Source organism: Sceloporus undulatus, chromosome 5 (genome assembly GCF_019175285.1).
Source record: "Sceloporus undulatus isolate JIND9_A2432 ecotype Alabama chromosome 5, SceUnd_v1.1, whole genome shotgun sequence".
Lineage (NCBI taxonomy): Eukaryota > Metazoa > Chordata > Lepidosauria > Squamata > Phrynosomatidae > Sceloporus > Sceloporus undulatus.
The window spans coordinates 25,169,806-25,195,213 of record NC_056526.1 but is presented as its reverse complement, the minus strand read 5'-3'; the positions used below and the strand labels follow the sequence as shown (position 1 = coordinate 25,195,213).

The 25,408-nt window shown below is 38.7% G+C and overlaps 1 protein-coding gene across 7 annotated transcripts in view; it reads right to left on the bottom strand.

Annotated features, from left to right (window-relative positions):
- BRAF (B-Raf proto-oncogene, serine/threonine kinase) overlaps positions 1–25,408 on the bottom strand; it is a 74,460-nt gene that overhangs the window by 33,297 nt on the left and 15,755 nt on the right. For 5 of the 7 annotated variants that reach the window (XR_006103999.1, XM_042467401.1, XM_042467395.1 and 2 more), the window contains exons 3-11: positions 22,690–22,953; positions 15,284–15,387; positions 13,652–13,754; positions 12,200–12,348; positions 10,538–10,657; positions 7,629–7,788; positions 6,233–6,269; positions 4,312–4,431; positions 407–543 (exon numbers count right to left, since the gene is read on the bottom strand). Coding sequence is in view for 6 of the 7 variants with exons in the window: in XM_042467401.1 (XP_042323335.1) it covers positions 407–543; positions 4,312–4,431; positions 6,233–6,269; positions 7,629–7,788; positions 10,538–10,657; positions 12,200–12,348; positions 13,652–13,754; positions 15,284–15,387; positions 22,690–22,953 (1,194 nt within the window). In the remaining variant the exon portion in view is untranslated. The remainder of the gene's footprint in view (positions 1–406; positions 544–4,311; positions 4,432–6,232; positions 6,270–7,628; positions 7,789–10,537; positions 10,658–12,199; positions 12,349–13,651; positions 13,755–15,283; positions 15,388–22,689; positions 22,954–25,408) is intronic. The other 2 variants (XM_042467397.1, XM_042467398.1) reach the window with 1 other exon arrangement.

Below are 25,408 nucleotides of genomic sequence, written 5' to 3'. Positions count from 1 at the left end.
ATAGAGAAAGGAAGAAAAAATAATCCCACTCTGAGAAGAAACAAAAGGAAGTAGAGAGAGGATGCCACCAGCAGAACAGAACATATAATAAGCTTAATAAAATACTGATTCTGAAGAGGAGGAGCCAAAGCCTATGACCAAGAAGAAGAGCAGGGGAACATCCTGATAGAGTATTAATTTAATATCTTGTGAATCAAGTGACTTCTGCCTTGCCTGGGAGGCAATGGAATATACTCCATAGGTGAATGGGTCCTTCCTGTAATTTGTGTTCAGAAAAATGTTGTGACCTGTGCAGCTTTTCTGATTTTTAAATCATGGATAGGACATAAAACAGCCTTACATCAACACTGGACTTCTAATGTGGTAAAGACAGGATAGCAGTTCAATAAACTAAGTATAACCTTACCATCCTGGTCCGATCTTCTGAAGATGAGGAGGACTTCCTCTCTCGCTGAGGCCCAGGTGATTTCTGTAATGCTTTCACATTGGCGAGGGAGCCGGGTAACGATGCAGGTGGTGTAGCAGACAAACCAGTGGTTGAGCCTATATTTGAAGTCAAAAAATACTTCTGGGTTTTTGAAGACTTAAACATGTCCTGGTGGATTTACTTCATGTAACAGTATGTGCAGAAATTGTGCTACAAATGCAATCTTTCCAAACATCAAAAGGTATTTAAATATAAGTGAAAAGACTTACAAAACAAATGCATAATCCTGCATTTCATAGGACAATCCTTGCTCACTTGATTCAGTTATAAAATGTCTAATGACCTCTGTGAAATTACAATTGGGACTTTAAATCATGAGAGGAAACAACAAGCTTGATCAACAGCAATAATTACAACCTACATTCCAACTAGTTGTGAAATGTCTAAAAAGATGATGGGACACAGTGGAAAAGATATTAGTGGCAATTCAGGCCCCGTTGCAATAAATAAGCCTGAACCATAGGTAAGATCTGTTTGGATATAATCCACTGTCACTTTAAACAGGGAAAAACATGCTAATCAATATAGATGTATTGCATTCAGGTTTGCCTAATTTTTAAAAGAAGCTTCACACTGTTTAATTCAATTCAGTGGGTTTTGCAGGCTTGCTGCCACTAACTCTTTAGGAATCTGACAATAGCTGGACATGCAACCAACTTGGACTCCAATGGAAAGATTAAAACTGAAGGCAGGATCCAAAGAATTATAAAGATCAATTTTGTAGGCCCAGGAGACCTTTCAATTAGTTTTTTTTTTTTTTTAAATGTAGCCTTTCCTTCTATTCTGGACTAGTTTTCCTGAAAAGAGTTTGCCATGGCAAACAGCTTTGGAAGTTTAAGAGGACCTGCACATAAACAGACCTAAATCATCACAGTTCTACAATGGCAGTGAAGCTGATGATTTTTTCTAAAAAGCCTGCTGTATAACTGGGCAAATAATATTTTCCAGAACTTTAAACAGAATGGTATGAAACAAAGAAACTATAAAGTGCTGTATTTTGTGTCTCAATAACTTTTCAGATATTCTGTATACTATGATGGCACACAGAGACATGGTATATTTTGCTTGTTTGGAGCAAGAGTTCTGCATTTGGAAAAAGTTCAGCCAAAGTACCAGTAGCCAAGCAGAAATTGCCTAGACAACAGTATCAGAAGTCTAAGATTTGAGGATCAGGTAGTTGTGAAGGAGATCAATAAAAACTGACTATAGTATAATTTAAGCTTGCAGGTATTTAGTGTTTAAGATTAGTATGTTTAGGATTGCCGTTTTAGCAGACTAGTGAGAGTTTATCTTGAAAATCCTAAAGAATAGGAAAAGCTCTTCACATCAAGATTATTTTGAAAGTATCTAAAATGAGCATTCTCTTTTAAAATCTATCATGGGGTCCCTGCATCTTGTTTCCCCCAAACCTCCCCCTCCTCTATATTTTTTTTAAAAAACAGATGTGACTGGGGGGGGGGGGGAGACTTGTGCAGGCTGTACTGGCTCCAGGGACTAAAACACTTCTTGAACTATAGAACACACCCACCACTACTGTAGCACGATAGGTAGCCCTTGTTCACCTCTGTTTTAGCCCCTTTACTTTTTTATTAAATGGTTTAATTTCCTGTAATATATAATATATAATTATGTTCCTTAAGCTTTGCATGCATGCATGCATCTATCCATCTATCTCAGACTATTTATAAACTGCTTTTTAGTGCCAAACTCTCACAAAGCAAAGAATGATACAAGATCTGATAGGTGACTGGCACATGCCAGTCACAGACTTCAGGAAAAATACAGTGACTTTTTTTTCAAGCTTTCTTAAAAGCCTATTTGCGATCTTCAAGTCTGCCCTTTCAATCTGCCCTTCCTTCCAATCTCTAACACAGAACCTGCTGTATCCTTTTGAGTATATCCAGATCACACATTTTATTGAAACTATTTAGTTCTATACTGGGGGGCAAGGAACAATGTGTAAAACCACCACTGGAAAGATACAATTAACACAATTTAAAGGCTGACATTATCTAATGAAAGATAGTTTTTAATGGAATTTCCCCCCCTATTTCCAAATCACATAAGTGACATTTAGAGGCTATGCACTGTTTGTCCAAGATGGTCTCCTGATGCTTTGGAAGAAATGATAAATTAAATTTTGGAACAGGACACTGGGCAATCAATAAAATGTTAATCCTACATCAGAATGTATGGTATTGGGCTAGGCTAGGGAAATGGGGCACTGCTAGACAATTATAGATTCTTCACTCTTCATTATAAACCAAAATATTCTTAGTTTGTATCACAGAACATGAAACTACATTTAAGGAGTTTTTATTCTTGTTTAGTTTGTTAAGTTACTTTTATTGTACTAATGAATTGACCTACCCTTTACTACAGATGGGGGAGGACTCTGCAGAGTGGTCAGAATTCACAAGTTTCTCTTTGTACAAACTGTGCATTGTTGTGTATCAGAAAGAAGAGCCTTTCTATTCTGTAGTGGACCATGGCCCTGATGTTGCCTATAAAAATTTGAGTTGCTTCCAGACTTGGTAGGTTACAGCATTACACTCTTATAGTGCAGATGTTCCACTTTTACTGCTCTGGCTGTCTCCTGTTGCATTTTGAGTTTTGTAGTTCAGTGAGACCTAAGAGCTCTCTGGCTGAGATTCTAAATACCCCTCCCTAAGCTGGAAATCCAGAATGCAACAGGAAGCAGCCAGAGAAGTAAAAGTGGAATGGCAGCACCATAAGAGTGTAGTGCAGTAATCTCCCTAGTTACATTTCTGAGACATGCAGAAATCAACAGGCCACTAGTTGTAACTACAGGAAGCTCTAATGATTCTAATGATCTGTTCTAAATATGACTAAGTCTGGCTATAACCCTATATGTAGTAGCATTCACTGATCGAAGGGAAATTTCTTAGGTTTTAGTGCACAAAACAATCGAATCAATGTCTGCACTGTACTGTAATACATTCCATTAGTCTCCAGATTAGTCACAGTTCCAACATATCATCAGGATAAATCATATACCAGATAATTAATTAAATTTCCAGCAGAACTGTTAGTACCTTGCAATGTTACTTTGAAAGACAATGTTATCTGAGGAATCTTTCTGAAGTGAGAAGTTAAAATTGGTGGTCAGAGAATTTATGAATATTTATCAAACTGCTAAAATCTACAAAACACTTAAGATCAAGCACAGGAGAATGGTTCTTCTGGAATCCAGGGTAAGACTGCCAATGTCTGTATTGAAATTCACTCATATAACTCATAGCAAATTGATCTGTAGACCCTGAAGCAGCATAAAATCTTATTTCCATGCCAGAAAAAACTTCACTTGCTGATTCTGGGAAGATCAGCCTATTGTTATATCGACAGGAGCAGGCCACAATACGTTGCTTGCATCAGTTGGCAGCCCTAATCAGAGGAATTCCTTGGAGCAAATAACATTTTCCACAGATTTTAAATATACTGTATACAGAATCTGTCCTATTCAGTGCAACTGAACCTTAAGACAAGCAACATTTTTAAAAGCAGCACAGAAATTTCATATCTATAATGTATTGCTCTAGAAGATTTATATCAGATGTCCATCACAGAATAATCTGTGAGTTTAATAAGGGTAAGTGAAAATGGGTGAGTGAAAAAAGCACATTCAAAGCATTCCAGCCAGGCCAAGCCAAAACAACAACAACAAGAAGAACAACAAAACCCCCGACAGTGTTTTGATAAACTCACACACTTACATACACACGCTGTGAGGGTGAAGCACAAACAGCATCTGTGGTTTTATTTAGTTTGATTTGGGTGAAAACGAGAAAGAAGAGCCCAACTACCTCTGAACACTGGGCCGGGCTCAAAATCAAACACTATCTCACTGGGGACAGAATGGAGGAGGGGACTGGGAGTCCGGGATTGGTATTTCCGAAGGCAGCGCATCAGCTGGTTCATAGGGGCTGTTAGAGAGAAAGAGACGGGCAGGCAGAGACAGGAAGACAGACACACAGAAGAAATGAAAGTCATGGGACATAACTAAGGTGCTTTGACTCCTAGGCATAGATTGTTTATGACTTTGCAGGGGTGAACCCCCATTTGCCCTTTTAATTCCCCCCTCCCCAAAAAAGAACAGTATATGCTCAAAAAATTGGGAATTGCCACATATCAGATGCCCAGCAGAGAGCTAATTGACTATGTTTTAAACTGACATAATTGTACACAACAGTTAAATGTTGGACAGAATGGGCAAAACTGTTCAAAAGCCACAGCTACCCACATATACATGGTACTCAAAATGGGCAATGTATTATTTGGCAAGGTTCGTGGTTTTAGATCACACTTTGGATCCAAATTTGCAAAGTAGTAGCCAGCTCACTAGATGTAAAATGGGGATAGGAGAGGACACGGGGGAAGCAAAATCCTGACTCAGACAATATTACTCTTAAGTAAAGTGAAGTGATAGGCAAATGGGTTAAAAAGGAGGGAAAAAATCATAAAGGAAGCCATGGAAAGCAAAAATGCTAGCTGATTAAGGACACATGCTTTCCTTTGTTACGTGGTAAAGCCCCTTCTGCACGTTCAAATGATGAAGAGCCAAGTCAAAAGCTTTAATGAACACTTGAAGCCTGTTAGCATTTGAAGTTTCACCCCAAACAGATTTTGCAGCAGTAGCAGCAGCATCCACCAAAGGCATGTATGTCACAGGGTGGGGAAAAAAAATACACATATATACAGTGACAGCTTTTGCTACTTAACTTTATCTCTGCAAAGAACTGGACCCACTCATAAGACATTGATTCAGATTTCCTGCAACCTAAATGTGATACTCATCTTTGAAATAGCAAGTAGGTGGAACTGGTAAATCTTATCACTATTGTTTAATTAAAGATACCTTGGTGAATTAGCCAATTAAGTAGTCAATTAAATTTACAAGCAAAAATTAAAACAATATTTCTAGAGATAAAAGCATACTTTGCTTTTAGGCAATGTACACTGGCAGCAGACCTTACCACTGCTTCTCTCAGATGTAAGCAGAAGGAAATATCTCTTTTGAGTTGTTGCATACTACCTGCAACTTCTGTAGGAACTCACATAAAAAAGTAATGGGGTGGTGGACTGAAGTCTGCTGCCATACTCAGTAGGAGGCATCTTTTAGAAGTCATTCAAAATCTTTTTAATTGATTTATCATCAACTAGTTGAATACATGCATCTACTACCACCAGGAAAATTACAGATGTGGTGAAGATGAGTAGCCTAGGAGTACCCATTTCTTTTTTAACTTTAATGGATGTGCTTTGTTTAGGATGTCAGAAGAATTTCCTCAGGTTACTCTAAGGGAAGAATGGCTTTTGGTAGCTTGTTGTCAAATGGCATTGGCTTACAGACCCTTAGACAATAGCCCTTTGTTGTGTATCAAGATAGAAGGATGACAGTTGGGGGGGGGGGGTAGGACAAAAGGAAGGCCAAGCAGGATAAAACTGAAGGCTTCTTATCTCCTATTTTTATCTTTGGTTACCTATTAAGAAAAAACACTGGCTACCACTTTGCATGCTATCATCCCCTCCCGTTAGCCCACATGGAATGTGAATCACTGGAACGTCTATCAGACAAATGCTAAATGACATGTACAGGCAAGTGTTGCTAAATTTCACTGCTTATGTTTACATTTCTCTTTGTGTCTGTATTTTGTAAAAAGAGGTAGTATAAAGGGGAGGAGGCAAAGCAATGCATTTTATATGCAAGAGAACAAAATTACTTACCTCCCTCTCCTCGAAACCCTTGATCTCTAATCAAGTCCTACAAACCAAAAACAAAACTGTATGCACCTTATTCATGCATTACTGACATTACTTGTCACTATCAGGACAGGGGACATAGTAGAAATATGATATAGTTTAGAAATGCATACTAACAGCAGCTGTGTAGATACAGCATGCATTACTATTAACTCACAAAACGACCACTTGCCTGCCAATACATGTGCACGCAAATATGATTGCTTCAGATTTTGCGGGGTCTGTCAATCTAATTGTCAAGAAGCAGCTTGGAGAATGATGCCAAATATATGCTCTGCTCTAACAGATACTCTTAAAACATGTTCTAAAGAGTAGGGAGGAAAAGTGAAGACTATTGATCGGAGGTACAGGGAAAACAGTGATAATCAATTAGCAGTGTTAAATAAGAGAGATGTTAGCTTATGGACCAACTTCCATTAATGGACAAGTAGCAAGCTTCTGAGTAATACGAAACTATCAAGCAAAGCAGAAATGACAACATTAGTTAATGCTATCTTGGAGGATGCTGTAGGAGTAGCATCTCACAATACCTAATCAACTGCTATCCCAGTAGTCTCCCTTAAAAATAAAAAGACAATATTTAACTCTTGGGGACTGTATACAAGGGCTCCCACCAGCTATCTTGGACTTTGTCTTACAGAAATTGCTATACTTATGGAGGGAATGTTCCAATTTAAATTTGTTCTTGTCACAGGTATGCATACAGCAGGTCTAAAACTGTCTTAAGGAGAATTTGCTCAACAATGCCAGCTAAGCTGAGAGAGGATTAGTTTTGTATTTATCACTTCCATTCTGAATGCTCTGGATTGGTAGGAACCAACAACAACTCACCCATTTGCTTAGTCATGGTCACCATCTGCCAGCCTAGCACAAGGCTGATGAAAAGTTAAGAACAAAATATGCAAACTTCCCTTTAACATGATTTCTGGTTTTATACAAGAGTGGTGAAGATTCAGCATGATTATTAAGAGGAATACCACACAGATGAATTTGCCAATCTGAGACTGGCAATGGATGTTCCAGAAACTGCATTAGTCCATTTAACAAATATCCTCATCCTCCAAGGCACTCAGAATGGTTATATATGGTTTCAATACAGGGCCTTCACATTCAAGTTCAACAGCAGACAATCATGTGCTTTCAGAGCACTCCCTAGACAAATCTCTCACATCAACCTAGTCCTCAAACTTGAAAGAATCAGAAAAGCCAAGTGGTCTCTGCTGAATGAGTAAGGAGAAAGGATTCAGAGGCTCGATGAAATCTAGGGACCACTTCTTGTCCTCCCCTGCCTGAAGTGATACAAGAAAAGGAAAGAAACACTCTACAGTAATTGGAAAGATAAGCTTAAATTACAACTTACATCAATGTTGACTGGTTCTATTGTGTTGATGTGCACATTGGGTGCAGATGAAGAGCGGTCTCGTTGACCAAACTGATTTCGATGGTCTTCATCTCCTTGTCGGAAAGACTGGGGTATTGGAATGGATTTTGAAGGAGAAGGACTAGGGAGAACTGGTGGCCTGAGAATGAAAAAGCATAAAAATGCAATTAAGGTCTGCAGGTTCTCCAATTATTTTACAGAGAAAGTAAAAATATTGTCTCCACCCATATGATGACCTTGAGGAGCCCTGGTGGTGCAGTGATTAAACACCTGTACTTCAGCCACTCACTCAAAACCATATGGTTGCAAGTTCAATACCAGCAAAAGGGCTCAAGCTTGACTCGGGCTTGGATCCTTCTGAGATCGATAAAATTAGTACCCTGATTGTTGAGGGCAATTAGCTTACAGTTGTAAACCGCTTAGACACTGTTAGTTCAGTGTGACACGGTATATAAATGGAGCTGTTTGTTTGTTTTATCTATCTGTTATGATCAACTGTGGAGGCTCTTCTACACAGCCTGTTGCCTTTTGAGGCAGGACTGCCATCAGCATTTGAATCCTCAGGCAGCTACCATGCTTCCATGAGTGTTGATACTAGTGCAAGATTCAGCCTATCCATCTGCCTGTTCCTTATCTTTAACTGGTGTCCTCCTCCTTTTTAAAATCTTGCTTGTAAAATGAAAGTAGAATCATAGAGTTGGAAGAGACCACAAGGGTCGTGATCCTATCATTTATCAAAAGGTAGCTTCTGACAGAGTATGTTGCAATAATTCAATCCAGGCAAATGTATTTCTTACTACAGTGGGCCCTTACCTGACGCGAGGGATCCATAATGGGGCTCGTGCTCATGGTGCGGCAGGGCGTGCATGCCTTTCATTCTTTTGTCATGCAGCTTCAGCGTAAGCTGAAAGCCACATATAGTGCACCTGCATATGGCGCGGGTGCATTGTACAGTTACCACCTAGGTACTGAACTACAAAGTTAAGCCCAACAGTAGTCTCAAACCACTGTAAAATTGTTCTTATCAAGTCTGTCTTTGCTTGGATATTCAGAGAGATACCATGTGTGATGTTACTGAATGTTATTAAAATGTCCAGCAGAACCAACAGTAACATACCCACAGATGCAGATCATCAACCTATCTATTCCTTAATTTTTCATTAGATTTCCTTTAAGGCAAGATGTCAATGCCTGTATGGCAGAGCAAAGCATAATATGAATCCCCTTCCTCCAGCAAAAACTTTTTTCCTTCAGAAAGAAAAGGGAAATTATACAAATTGAACAAATTCAATTTGCCACTGTCTCTTCTGATTAATATTTATGTTTGCATACTGAGAAGATTTTAAGGCTGGCAGAATCAATACAAACTGATGGGAGCATTAAATATTGGTGGCTGCAACTCTGAATCTGACAGAGGAGGTATAAGTGGTGATTTTGTTGATTGAGACAATGGAGCTTTAATAATTCTCAAAAGGTTTGCCAGCTGGGATGCAGTTTCATTTTAGCATGACTTCAGAATAAACAGACTGCAGTCCCTGTGGCAGATATTGAATCTGTGATGCTTCAGAGCTTGCCATGAACATATCTGTGTGGTTGCCAAATTTTAAGTGTTAACACCTGCTCTCAAGTCTTCACAGGCATTAGTTATAGGATTCCTTTTGCTTGTGCAAGATGGAGAGTTCCATCTCTGGCACAAGTGGGACATATAACTGTGTCACACACACCAGTCTTTCATTATCAGTGTTTAACAAAAGATTCTATATGTTCTAGGCTAAAAGTAAGATTAACTGGCCCAGTTTTTGCAATGGCGTGGTGATGCTGCATTTTTCCGTACTGGTAAATGCTCCATGGGAGACATCTCCAAAACACTAAACTACTAAAAGATGCCATAGTTTGAGTGATTATCCCAGCCTGCTGATATACAAAGCTCTACAAAAGAAATTGTACTCAGTTTTGCCTGGTCAGTTTCAGAGAGGTCCCACCAACAAGTGAATGATGAGCCCTATCATTGAGAAGGAAGAAACTGAACCGTATCTAAATCCACACCCATTAACAAAATAGGGAGTGGGGAGAGAAGAGAAAGAACCCAGTGCAATCATAATAAGAAAGCAAGTTATTTTTTCATATGCATGTTAACATATGCCATTCTGTTCTGGTGCTCAGAAATCATAAAGGTAAATAATGTGCAAGAACAGATTCAATGCACCATTCCACACAAAAAATCCAATCTTTACTTTGAACAAAATGTGGAATATGATAAAAGTAATTCCGTTGTTTGTTGCTGTTGTTGTGTATCTTCAAGTCATTTCCCACTTATAGCAAACGAATCACCAGGTTTTCTTGGCAAGATTCCTTCAGGGGTGGTTTGCCATTATCATCCTGAGGCTGAGAAAATGTGACTTGCCCAGGGTCACCCAGTGGGTTTCATGGTTAAGCAGAGGGGGATTCCAACCTTGGTTTCCCAGAGCCCTAGTCCAACACTCAAAACACTACACCATGCTGGCCCTCAATTCCATTGTACCTAGCTCCAAAATGATGCTACACAAACTCATTTTATTTCAACTCAGACTTTTTTCAAAGAAAGAGAGAATTTGCTGTGCCAGAGCTGAATTTGGTCAGATATACTGATTGTAGCATAAGAGGTAAGCAGCAGTATCAATATTTTAATATAGCCCAAAGCAAATAGTAACACAAAGTTATGTCCCAATTCTATATCTATATATATTGTGCCAATGCAAGAACTCCTCATCACGAATACATGGGAGCCTTTTTGGTTCCTCACAAACCACAGCTAGGTTAAGCTGAGCTGCTAGGCCATATTCTGAATCACCAAAACAAACATTTAAACAGACACAGTGTTATTAGAACAGCAGGATTTAATAGCATACCCAGCCAAATCAGAGGGGACCACTGAAGCGTATGACCCAGATGCTGTGGTGGAATCTCCTAAGGAGGCCTCTTCCTGTGATATTGGATGGTGTTCAAAGAACTTGGAGACAAACAGCAAACTGTGAGGTAAGGACAAAAACAAGTCTTACTGTACTTGGGAAAAATGCCTGTTTTAATACTCAGAGGAAGACAATACTTCAAGTCAAATAATACATCTTCTGATGGAAAAGCTCTGGAAGATACTGCAATCTGATTACAAGTACTGTAAATGGGAAATTTAACTGTTGGTGGTTGGGAACACTAATCCCAATAAATGATTTCTGAGGTGTGGTCAAAATGAGAGAAAACTGATCTTTACTGGGTCTAAGACATTTCCTGCTCATCAGTTCAACAGATGAAAAATTAAATTATTACACTTGCAATGGGCTACTGCCAAAAAAAGGGACCTCAGATCATGTTCCTCCTTTTCTTCCCACAGCATTTGGCCTCATTTATACATATAATGATTCTTCACATTTTGCATTTCCTCGCCTTCTCTCCTCACATTTGTTTCCACCAGCAGAGGAATGCACCATGTTTCATCACCTTAACGTGGCTAAATGTACTCGGAGGCGGGGCGGGGCGGGGAGGTAGCAGATATAACTAAACAGAGGAATACCATTTTCAGCAATAGAATCATCATCACTGTCTTCATCATCACACCAATTTTATATAGTGCTTACTACCCCTAACATTTTGACAAGCATAACATCTATGTTCTGCTCTAAAATACAGTTAATTGTCTGAAAGTTGTTCTGAGGGTAATATTAAAAAGGCAACGTCTTAACGCAGACAGGCAATCTAGAAGCCCCTTTTTAAAAAATGCAGAAGCCAACAAAAAACTATTCTGCTTGGAAATTGTACATTGATAGTTTTTTCATGCCTCATGAACAAGTCTTTAAAATGGCTCCACTGAAACAGAACAAGGTTTTTAATACAATGGAGTTGCCCTTGCAAAGGAAAAGGAAAAGGAAAAGGAAGGAGGCAAAATAAAAGGAATATATGGTCTTGGCCCATTTTAAATATTGTCATATGCTGATGATGATTAAGCCAAAGAAAAAATACCAGTAAAGGTTTTGTTTGTTAACCCCCCAGTTTTTAGCTAAAAACATTCACCCGACAAAAGGATGGTTACTCTACGCAATTAATTTGCTTTTACTGTTCCATTGCCAAGGATAAGATGTCTACTGCTAACATTCTGTTAATAAGGAGCTGTTGGGACCAAATTGTGGCAACTGAGCTGATTTTACAGTTGGTATTTCACGTAGATTTTAAACCTGCAGCATCCATTACAACAGCATAGCTACTTTTATTTCTTTGGAATCCTTTCCCAAACTTATTATTTTACTTTAGACAATGAGACTCAAAAGACAACTGATACACAATGCAACTTTTTGACCAGGGTAGCTGATAACCAACTAGATAGGATGCAGCAGAATGGGCCATATGTAGAGCTTTTCCAGAATAAGAAAAGATAGTGATGGGCTTTCTTGTCCCCCACTTCATACCAGTGTGCTCAATATACTACTGGCAGTTATCCTTATGGACAAGCTTCTCCACCTGCATCTATTAACATCTGAAGCTCCAGGGTCTTTGAAGCCAAAGATACTTTGATTACTTACTCAAGCTGATCATAATTCACACACATCAGTGGGACCTCTGTACTACAACGCTGGTGAAATTTGTATCCACAAGTCTGACAACGGAATCCCTGGAAAAGCAGCTTTCGACAGAAGTCGCAGAATGCTAAAGTGAAGAAAGTCTTTCTCACCTATGCCATGAAAAGAAGAGTTATGAGAAGCCACACCTTCTTGGACCCACTGATACTGCAGCATCACCTCACTGAGGCGGGTAATTTTTAGTTCCTTGTAGTCAGATTTAACTAGGAAACAATTACTCTACAAATACAGGGATTGTTAAGATTCCAACTCTGCTTTTAAATGTTTAAAGGAGCAGAAAAACATCTCACTATGCTATTAATAGAATTTAGAGCATATTTAGCACAAGTGCCTTAAGAAAGATTCTTAAGTAAATATTTGTGGGTTTTTAGCCCAATTTTCTTCCACGCCAGGAGAATTAAGATTGCTCTCCCCTCTACTTGGTTGTCTGCCTTGAGGCAATCAGTCTGACAACTTCTTATTTTACATTTTGATTGCCATTTAACAAGAGGCACTTTATAAAAATGGGTTCAGGGTTTAGAAACAACAATTGCACATTCAGGGTACCTCAATTAAATTAGATTTCAGGGACAGTTAAGCCCTATTCAGGCATTAAAGCATTCATACAATTGTGGACTCAATTTCCTCCATGATGCTCAATGCTTGGTTCTGCCACTTTTCACATGCTGGTAGGTTCAAGTCTGCAGTAGGGATCCTTCTCTGTGCTTAGGCTCTCTGTGTTATTTAGAGCTACCTCTCATCACACAGAATTCTGAAGGCTTCAGCCTCTAAATAGAGCTCTCGTTTACTGAAAGATTTTAACAACAACTTTAAACACATTTGATTGGGATCCATTTGTAACTTTGAAGCCCATGAGATGCACTCACTAAGGGGCAAAGCAGACCAGCAAAAAATGCCGGCTTCGGGGTGGTGTAGGGGCATGGCATATGCACACCCCAATGCTGCCCCAAACCGGTGTCATACCACCCCACTAACGACACAGTGGGCAGTGTCACAGTATTTCTGCTGCTCGATTACATATTCTGTGCCACAGAAACGTGGAAAAACCACCACTGCAGTGGAAAGAGTGCCTTTTTTTCCTTTTCGGGCTGGAAAAACACCAGATTGGGGGCATGGAGTGTGGTTGCCGCGGCCCCAATCCAGCACTCAAAGGGGTGGTATAGAGCTGCCCCTTTACAGCTGTCTGTAAAAACCCATTTTATTCTTACGTAACAACTCTGTGAGGTAGGCCAGACTGAAAGAAACGAATGGTCTAAAGTCAACCAGTGAGTTACACAGCACAGTGGCAACAAGGAACAAATTCTAATCCATTCTACTAACCATTACACCACACTGACTCTCACATATTTCTTTTTTGATCTATAAAGATAAATAAAACAAAAATTGACAACTTACAAAGTTGTGTGTTGTAAGAGGCACATTCTCCAAGACTTCTACATGCAGTTCTTCTCCTGTCAGCCAAGAAATGTCCGTGTCCCAACCAATTGGCTTCTTCTCCCTGCAGTACAAATAAGCTCTTTTTTGTTAAACTGCAGTTTTTAATAACAACAACAACAACAATTTTTATTTATATTTCCTGCCTTTCCCTGCGGATCGAGGTAGGATTACAACAACAGAAACATTACAAGATAAAAAACTACAATTTCATATAAAATACATTCAATAAAACAGTAAAACAGCTATCAATACAATATATAGACTAAATCATCATTTAAAATACATATCTTTACAAACAGAAGTGGGTCATTTCTAACTCTCTTATAGCAGATTGGTTGGACAGGCCTGCCGGAAGAGATCCGTCTTAAGTGCCTTCTTAAAGGCATCTAAGGTGGTTATGAGATGGATCTCTTTCGGGAAGCTATTCCATAATTTAGGAGCTATTGCAGTAAATGCCTTTTGGGAAGTTGTTGTTAACCTGGTGTTTACATACTCAAGTTCTTCCGGTTGTTCTGAGAGTGCAGGGTGGATTGTCTGATTTAAACAAAGATGTTAAAGCAACTATGGGACTGAATAAGCATTGCTTTCTAGTCTTCTGTTCTTAGAGCTTAGAATGACAAGACAAATGCCTAGAGATGCAGTTCTATTCTGTAAACTTAACTAGAGATCCACAGCATCAAAAAATGAATGGTCCAAAAACCTCAGGAACTTTATTTCCATTGAAAGTATATGTAGTTTGCTTTCATATAATATAGCTGCTCTGAGTCCCAGTCCTGGGAAAAGAGCGGGGGATATATATATATATATATATATATATATATATATATATATATATATATTTGCACTCTCTGGACTGAACCCATAATGTCACAAGTAATTATGTAAATTATCTATATTGTTGTGTGCCTTCAAATCATTCTTTTGGCTATCAGGGGCTTTCTTGGCAAGATTTGTTCAGAGAGGGTTTGCCTTCGCCTCCCTCTGAAGATGACAGGATTTCCATGGTCAAATGGAGATTTGAACCCTAGTCTCTAGAATTGAAGTCCAATGCTCAAACCACTGTACCATGCTGGCTCTCCCAAATTGTCTATGACAGCATATTTATGAAGTAAAATGTATTCATGTCGCTTCAGACTAAGACCAGAGAAAGCCTCAAAAATGCAAACAGTTTAGAAGCTGCCACTGTATGGCACCCACTCTAAGTTTCCTTTTAGAAAATCTAAGAACAGAAGCTATGGAAAGGATTCTTCCCTAACCTTCCACAAGGTCATAGCCATTAGTATAATAATAATAATAATAATAATAATAATAATAATAATAATAAAAAATTTTATTTATATTTTCCGCCTCTCCCGGTGGATCGATGACGGGATTACAACCATAAAACAGCAGTTACATCTAGATTACATACAATAAAACAATACATCACCCTAGTGAGGTTTTGGCTAGCGGTGCTCTGAAAAATTGGGTATTTATAATATCTGGAGATTTATTTCTGTGTCTACTGAACTCAAACCAGACAACCCTTTTAGCAATCTTTTCCCATCTATCCCATCCAACCCCTGCAACCATGCTGCATACAAGTCATACCCATCCTGTATTCGGTAAACAGCACAACACTCCGGAATTAGGCCTCGCATCATCAGTGCTTTCTTTAAACTCTCCCGGACTGTTACCCCACATCTTGCTGGAACCTGAAAATTTCAAAGGAAAATCATCAGCTTAAGTCTCAGCATAATGTTATTGGAGGCATAACCTTTAGAAAAGCATTCTCCTGTATCTCAGAAACGGAGAGATTTTTATTTGTCAGGAAGTCAAAGGAGTCTTGTTGAATAAAGAAGGGGCTTAGCAGCCTAACTATGGGGTGACTTGTTTTTTTGTGGGTTTTTTGGGCTATGTGGCCATGTTCTAGAAGAGTTTCTTTTTGACGTTTCGCCAGCATCTGTGGCTGGCATCTTCAGAGAACTGGGGAGACTGTCTAACTTTGATGTCTAATAACTGAAATGCTCTACGAATTTGTCTAACAAATGTTGATATTCTCCACAAACTCTTCAAAGCCATCCAAGGCAACAGACAACAGCATTATTTATTCATATATTCTGTTGTCTGTGGAGAAGTATGGACAGAAGAAGACTGTGCAGAATCCAGATTTTGAACGTTTTTCTCTTTTTTCAACTACAGTACAACTATCCAAAACATTATCTGTGGATAAATCTACCTGCTGTTTGGAAACTTCTACCACGAGAAGGAACCTATACCATCTAGCTGCATTAGCTTTATTCCCTGGTCCTCTATAGTCTCAGAGGACCATGATGAGAGCTGCTACTTAGTAACCACCAGATACCAACAAGGGATGAACTCTTCAACCATCAGTGAGTGAGCACCTGCTGTTCATGCCTCATGAGATTATTAGTAGAAGCTGCTACCTGGTATGACACCAGGAAAGACCAAGGATAAAAGCAGGATATGCTATTTGAATTAACATGGATGCATATGGTCACCACATGCTTTATGTTCCTATACTATTGCAATTTTATTTTTGAAAAACTCTAATAAGCTACTTTTAAGCGAAGTAAGTACATAAATACTGCCAACTCAGTTTCAGTGGTTGTAAATACACATTTTCCAAATTTCATTGTATGTTCTTGCCATGCTTAAAAGTTTTACAGCTAGACTTAATATGAATCTACATTCAGAATACTTAGACCTGTTCCACATGGGCACCCTAGTATGCGCCGAGCGCGTACAAAATGGCGGCGCCCATTCTACATGGGCGCTGCCATCTTGACGTAGTTGGCACTTAGTGTCCGCATGCCGCGTGTCAGAAATGATGCCGTGAGTGCGCCATTGGCGCCTTGCGGCGTCATTACCGCACCGCAAAAAGAAGTCGCTTTTTGCGGCTTCTTTTTGCTGCTTGGAAGAGTCGCGCAGTTGGGCCGCTGAGGCTCCTCCGCGCAGCAAATGAGGGTGCTTTTCAGACCGCCCTTTTGGGCGGTCTGTAAAGCACCTTAAAGTGTCCTTTTGTTTCCTTTTTACTGAGATGTAAGAAAAATTAAGAAAAGCATTCAGACAACCCTCACTTTTACTAAAATTATGGTGGAACAGCCAGTATTTCATCTAATATTGGTAATAACTCAGGGCTACTATTAAAAAAAAATATCCAGACAGGTCCTGAGGAAATGTGAGCTCAAATCTTTAGCACATTTCTCAGAAGTACCAAGTTTAACCCTTACAAAAAACAACTTGCACACAGTAAATTCAGCTCTGGCTGAAATGTTCCCCAATTAATCATCTGCATGAATACTGAGTGCAAAGCCTTCTGCTATTTCAACTTTTTCAAGTGCCCAATAAAGAGGCAATACATTTAGAGAAAGACACAGTCAGTAGATTATGCTGTACATGTAACTTTGGACAACATACTCATCTTTTTCTGTTTATATTTTCCTTGCCCTGAAATTAAGTAATATTAAAATGTAATCTGGACTAGAATTCTGAAGTTACTTTATTATGAGAAAATAATATTCCAGGTGGGGCCTGACCAGAGCGTAATACAGTGGCACTATTACTTCCCTTGATCTAGACACTATACTTCTATTGATGCAGTCTAGAATTGCATTAGTTTTTTTAGCTGCCACATCACACTGCTGATTCATGTTCAAAAGAAAGTTTGCTTTTTCTTTGATAAATTGACCCTTGTGGTCTCTTCCAACTCTATGATTCTATGATTCCATGAAATCAAAATCTGTGAAGGAGTGAACACAAGCTCCTACTTAATTATGGCTATTTTTTTTCTAAATGTTCATTTGTGACTTATGTTTTTTGTAACTCCACAATATTTTCATATGTTAGCATTTTTATTGTGGTTTTGCAACATCAGAACAGACATTTGCTCACATCATTTTTTTAATTAAAAACGAAAACAAAAATGCCAGCGACAAAATGTCAACATGGGAAAACAGTATTTTTTAAAAATATATAAACATGGGATAACAGTAATATCACATACTATGCATGACTAAGCATAGGTATGTGCAGATGAGCCAGGTCTAAGAAATACAACCATAGGTTTAATACAATCTACTTTCATCAATGGCAAGTTTTGGAGAACAACTAAAGAGAAAAATCTATAAGCAAAAGTATCTGCCTTTTGAATCATCACTAATAAAATGCCTTTTTCATCCACTTCCCCCTTGCCTTGTTGCCTCAACAATTACATGACAATGGCTATGAGTATGCTCTATGACAAAATGTGGAAAAAATAAGATTCTCCAAAAATAAAAGATTGGATTTTAAAATTATGACTACAGTATTTTGAAACAGATAAATTAACACAACTGTTAAATAATAATAATAATAATAATAATAATAATAATAATAATAATTTGTATACTGCCCTATGGGAAACCAATTCGGGCGGTTGACAACAGTAAAATATAAAATATAACAATTAAAAACACTTTATCCCTCCCCCCCTTAAGACAGTATTAAACAGTATAACATATTAAAAACACAATATCAAAGCATAAAAACAACAATTAAAAACTAAAAACCCTGATATCCCTCTGTTGATCCTCAACCATCACTAAGATGGGGCCACGGGAGGAATGAGGGAATCAGGGAACCTGGGCCGGGATGGTTAATCTGGAAAGGCCTGCCGGAAGAGATCCGTCTTGACCGCTTTTTTAAAGCTGTCTAATGATGTTATCTGACAGATCTCATTCGGCAGGTCGTTCCAGAGTAATCATTGCAGAAATTTATAAATGAATGAAATCCGTTAATAACGTACTTAAATAGTGAATGGGAGGATATGTTTACAATTAGCTTGGACTGAGATATAGATAAAATGTCAAAGTAATTATTATAAATGAGAGTTGAGATATGAATATCTAGAGGAGATATAAAGAAGTAATAGGTATAGAAAAATTAGCAATGGAAAAAAGAGTTGTAGAAGTTATATTTTGGTGTAACTTGTTTGTTTTTATCTGTGTTTGTTTGGTTGCATTTATGTTTTATATGCTTTGTTAGTTAGATATCTGTAGTCATTTGTTTGTTATATGTTTGTAGCAATTTGTGGGTAATATGTTATGTTTTTTTAAAGTTAATAAAAAGTAAATTTTAACAAATCCTGAAGCACTAGCAAGCTGCCTTGTGGAAACAAATTCCTGAGTTTTAAATTCACTAAACACCGAAGACTCCCAGTTTAAAGTGGTGCCTCATAAGAATCCATGGGAGTAAGTGCCAATGAAATCAGTAGAACCTTATTCCAAGTAAACACAAACAAAATCAAGCTGTGAGAAGACTACTGAACATATCATAGGGTGGGGCAGGATGCATTCAAAACAGTATAAAAAAATCTATCTAAATACTTTATCTTGCCTACAGAGCTGAAAATTCTAGGTTGGCTAAAGTAAGAATTTACTAACAAATCCTATATATAGCAAAGAATATTTAATTCCAGAATAAGAGCTTAAAAAGCCCTCCCTTCTAATAAAGAGAGGGTTCCAACATCTAATTTAAAATGTCCCATGTAATAAACGTTTCTCTACGGTCAGGTGTATTTTAGAGATCAGCCCCTGGGAGATGATTTTATGCACACAGAATAGAGCAAGTGACATCTGTCACACTCATATCACACATGATTTCCACCTAATGTTTAAACACACCTACACAGGGTACTTAACAGACAAAGGATGAAAAGGGGTGGAAGTTTCAGCACTTGAATCAGACAAAATATTTGGTGTGGGAGGGTTTTGTCATGGCTACTTAAATCTCACACTTCGTTTATGCCAGCCTAAAACAATTCCTTACTGACCTGACAGCTACTTTTTCTTTTACAAAATATTGTTATATCAAAACACAACAGACTCGCAGATTCAGAAATATTCTCAGAAGCTGATAACCTTTGTGGAATCCTTTCTACTCCCCACACAAGGCAAATGTTTATCCTCTGTGGCACTTGTTATGTATCTATCAATTAATTCCACTGCCAGCAAGCACCCTTGTTGCTGTGTGCCATTAAATTGTTTCTGACTTGTGATGACCCTATCACAGGGTTTTCTTGGCAACATTTGCTCAGAAGTGGTTTGTCATTGCCAGCTTCTGAGGCCGAGAGGATGTGACTTGTCCAAGGTTACCTAGTGAGTTTCCATGCAAATTCAAACCCTGATCTCTAGAGTTGTGGTACAATACTCAAACCAATATACCACACTGGCTCTCAGTAAGCATCCTACACACAGCAAAATCCTTCTTTAAGACCAACAGCAGAAGTAGAACCATACACTCAATACTAAAGAAGATCTAAAGAGGATGATCCATGTACATTTCTTTTGTTCTCAGAATGCTGCAGTCTATTCACAAAAGCAGTTTTTATTCTTGTGCAGTTATAGCCTTCTCATGAAATAGCCTCAGTTTATCATGTGCATCCAGCTGTAATTCCCTTGGGATGTATGTGGTTAAAAATTAAGAAAAGGAGGACATCTCTCCTTGGCCTAAATTATTTTCTCTTGCAGTTGTAATAGGGTGTCTCCCAGAACCATAGGGAAAATATGTCAAATTAGTTCTATGTCAGGAAAAGAGAAGTTCAAAATTAAATCATGAGAAATAACCACTGACTTATAAAGCATAAATAAGCAATGCTAGGAATGCCATCAGATTCACTGTATTCAGATTTCAAATGAGAAGCCAGAGCTCAGGAAACTTATTGTTTTGATTACAAGCCCCAAATCACACAACAAGTATTGATTATAAGCTTCTACGTTCTTGCAGTATTCTTTGAGGGTGCAATGAAATTGTGACCAAGAATTCTAGAGTTTCAAAGGACAACCCTATCTTCCATTTACAAGAAACAAGATATTAGTTTAAGGCCTCCAAAACAAACCCCTATTCAAGTCCCTATGAAGGCATTTAGAATACTTAGCATTTTTCAACAGTCCGTTAAAAAAAAAACCAACCTCACACACTAGGTGGAATTATAAAGGCAGACCAAAAGCAGGTTTCCCACAAATTGCCATTTCCAAAAACAGTATCTAAAAAGAGAAAACTCAACATATTTTTAACAAGGACATCTTGTAACTGTTCATGCTGTGTGCCTTAAAGTCGTTTTTGCCTTATGGTGACCCTATCATGGGGTTTTCTCGGCAAGGTTTGTTTAGAATTTTGCCATTGCCTTCCCCTGAAGCTGAGAGGATGATGGGTTGCCCAAAGTCATCTTTGGGTTTCATGGCCAAGCTGGAATCAAATCCTGGATTTCAGAGTCATAGCCCTACATTCAAACCATTACACCATGCTGGCTATCCATCTTGCAAACTATTTAATATTAAATGAACAATATTTATTAAAAATTATTATTGGGGATTAAACACTCAATATGAATTGCACAGGTTCAAATCCAGTCCAAATTAAATCATAGTCAGTTTTGCTAAATTACACTTTCTCACTGAGAGTTAAGCACATTCTTAACTCTTTCCAGCTTGAAATCAACCAGATCTCAACATCCTTCACTTTCACAGGATTTCACCCTAAACATGAAATTTGCACTTTCTACTGCTGCACCATTTACATTTCCCTTTGCCATCTCCTTTCTACTGTGTTCCCTCATGCTTAATGTGTGTCCTCACTAAAATACCATAGTTTCCGTTACTCCCATAATATCTATGCCACTGGTAATTCTGGTTTCAACTTCTGTTATCTCACATCTTCTACGTAACCCCCCCCCCCCAACGATACAACCAAAGAAAGCACATTCTCTCACTCTTTTCCCTTGTTACTAGCCTCATGGTCTCCTTGGCAACAATAAGCCTTAAATGTCTACTAGAAATTGCTAGAAAGGGGGACAGATTAGCAATGTGCATTCTTCTATTGCTGTGTACCAAAAGTGAGTCCTAGTTCATGCACTAGAAGCATTTTTAAAGTTTTGGGCATTTTTTTTAGTATGCAAAATACGTTTACTTTCTCACCTCCTACCAAAGATATCATCCTGGTCAATTTACTTTGCTCTGTTCAAGTTTGTTTATAGTAGACTTCTGTCTGCCTTTTACCTACTCTTTTGATATCATACTGTGCTTTATGTCCCCACCACCATCACCTCTGGCCCTAAAACACAATACTAGCCAGAGAAATCATTGAGTCTGTGGGCTTCCCCCACCATAAAGGTATTCCTCCTCAGATGGGTTAATTCCTATCTCTTCTCCAACTGGGAAAGGGGAAGAAAGCCCACTGTGGAGGCCACAACTGAGTGGGCTTCAATTATTTTTCACTTTCCCACATCAGCAATCATAGTGGAAGATCAAAAACAGCTGACTCCACCAGTCTATCACTTGCTATTTCCTACTGGGAAGAAGAACAGTGGGCAAGACTGGCACATAACACAGCTGGCACCTGGAAAGGTATACCTTTAAATATCAGCAAATACCTTTCTCTGTCTAGAGGTAGAGAGCTCTAGACCTCACTTTGCAAGGAGAAAAGCAAATAAAGGCCGAATGATGTCAGGGTGCTGGACTTCAGCAGAGGGACCCAAATTCTGGTATCATCTAATTTTCCAGATTGGTTTGGAAGTCAGAGAAGAACCAGCCTCAGTCTAGGATCAATCCTGAACCTGTTACACATAAATTAATCTCCACTGAAACCCATCCTAGAGTTCTCCAATACTAGTGAGCCTCTCCCCCATCCATTTTGACTGCTCTTTTATCAAGGCCCTTCTCCTTGACTGTCTTGGATTTACTCAGGAAAAGAAGAAAGTGCAAAGCCACTACCTTCAATAGGAGGAAAAGGTGAATTCACTTTGTTCTGCTGCCCTGTACTGCTATGCATTCAGCACAGACAGAGCCTAACTGCCTAATTCTTTCCGCAACAAATCAGTATCACAGTATAAATTGTTTATGCAATCTGTACAAGAATTAAGCTATTATCTTGTCCTTTGACTTTCTAATGTTTTAACAATCATCATGTTTCTGGCAAGGTAACAAAAACAAAACTTTTGACAGATGTGCAGGCCTTACCACTGTCCTCTGTTTATTGGGTAGGAAGACTCTAACAGTGGGCTTCTGTGGAGATTTAGGGTTATTCCTTGACAAATCTGTAGGGCTCTGATAAACTGAGAGAGATGAAGGTGCTACAGAGAGACTAGAGGATGATGACGATGCAACAGTGTCTGTTGAAGCAGAACTGGAGACAGAGAAATCAGTTCCATTCCCCATGGATTCCAACAACTGCTGCTCCCTCTGCTGCAATGAATCTAATTTGCTGGTGTATTCTTCATAGGCCTGTAGAAAGGGGAGAAGTTATTTTAAAACGTTGTTTAATACTGGGTGCATGCTTCTTAGACATGTATTCTGAACACAACTGTTAGGGCAGTTTCCTGTTGTTGTTGTGTGCCTTCAAGTCATTTGTGACTTATGGCAGCCCTAAGGCAAATGTATCATGGGATTTTCTGGGGCTGAAAGTATGAGATGCCCAAGGTCACCCAATGGATTTCTATGGCTGAGCAGGAAATTGAACCCTGATCTCCAGATGGTCCAACAGTGAAACCATTATTCTATGCTGGCTCCTCAGCTCCCTCTCACTTCAGAATTATTAATTCAATGGCCCTCTTTACTGTTCCAGCACTAAAGTTGTATGAGTGAACTAGAAACTGATGTATTTAATCTTTCCCCACCTGCCAAATCTTTCTGCTCTTTTCTGGCCAGTCACCCCAGAAAAGCTACTGGCACTGAGGAGCCTGCCTCTGAATGCTTGGTTTCCAGAGTGCGGAAGGCTGGGATCTAAAGGCATTGTGTAAGGAATGTCTCAGAAAACTATCCTTACTGCAAGACAAAGGAGTTTCTAAGCCACTCTTCCCAGACTAGCTTTCTTAGGTCAGTAAATGCTATTGGCAGGTTAGAATTGACAGGTAGGAGAGGAGATCCAAGAGATACTCCTTTTCTGAACTCTTGTTTTTCTAACTGGGCCTAAGCTTAACTAGCAGATAAGGTATGCCAATTCTTCCTCACAAATCCTCCCCAACCCCTGAATTAGTATTGTAGTGCCATATAATATGGACCTTGTTCATTTAGGGTCTTTTCCTGAATGTCTGTTGAAGACCAAGTCATATTGTGACATAGATGTAGATAATATAGATTTAATAATAGAATGAAGTCTACAAACTAACACCACAAAGACTGAAATATTAATATGTAATCAAGAAAAGAATAATATACGTCTGGAAAATTGTTCCAATTAGAAAATGGTTCCAATTAGAATTTTTGTGCTAAGCAAAGTACCAGTAATCTAGAAATCTCAGAAAAATTATCAGGTATAGTGCTCCATAAAGTAAAATACAAGCAAGCTCAAAGAAATTTAACACAGGGTTGTTTACATCCAAATCAAGACTAGACAGAATCTGGCTTAAACAAAGTATTTTATTTTTGCTATACAGATATTCTCCTATTCTTCTTCTAAGAAAACAATGGGTCAAAGATGACATCAGACATTTCTATAAGCAAGAACAAGATCGGAGCCAATGTTAAACAAGCCATCAGAAGCAGAGTAATGTATTAGTGAAGAAATTGTCTCCCCTCGCCCTTTTGGATTCTTTCTTTCCCTGAAATTATGAGCAAGACTTGTTTTGCAAGTGGCTATTTAAGTATTAACATAGTTCCAAGACCTAGTTAGATACTTTCCACAATACTCAGAATCCAACAGCAGAGGAGCTGTTCTATGGGATGGCACATTTACAACCAGCCAGCCTAAATCCATTTGCAACTCCTTGGATCCATGCCTTCTGGAGTGAAAAGCCTGGTGGCTGGACTATATCACCCAACTGTCAGGAACCAGGAGAGACTGCCTTAAACATTTAAGGGATATGTTGAGAGGTTTACGGCAGTCTCCCCTAGTCCCAACAACTGATCATTTCAGCAAATCCAAGAAAATGCTTACAACAGACATATAGTTATTGTCTAAGATAAATAGAAATACAAATGAAAATAATACCTCAACAATATTAACAGCTCTATAAAAAATGGTCAGAGATTGCTATAAGAACATTTTGGACATCTGAAGTACAGGTATTAAAATTGACTCTGGAAGACTTCATCAATGGTGTTAATTTTATTGTTATTAAGTGTTCTCCAGCCGACTTCAACTCATGGTGGCCCTGTGGATGAAACATTTCTGAGATCCCCTTTCCTCCACTGATCTGCTCAGGTCCTACAAATTCAAATCTGTGAGCTCCCTCATTCAGTCTATCCATCTAGCATGCAGTCTTCCTGTCTTTCTCCTGCTCTCTACTTTTTCTAGCATTATTGTCTTTTCTAATGAATCGTGCCGTCTCATGATGTGGCCGAAGTATGACAGCCTCAGTTTAATAATCTTGTCTTCCAGAAGATTTCAGGCTTGATTTGTTCCAAGACCTATTTATTTGTCTTTTGGGCTGTCTATAGTATCCTCAGCACTCTCCTCCAGCACCACATCTCAAAAGAATTAATCTTCTTCTTGCCTGTTTTCTTCATTGTCCAGAGCTCACATCCATACATGATGATAGGAAATACAATGGTTTGGACAATTCTAACTTTGATGCTCAGTTGTCTTTAGGATCTTGTCTAGTTCTTTCATAGCTGCTCTTCCCTTTAAGATCTTGTCTAGTTCTTTCAAAGCTGCCCTTCTCATTCTTAGGCCTGTTACAGACAGCCAAAATAAAGCTGCTTCGAGTCACAGTGGAGGTTTGGTGTTTCAATGATGCAT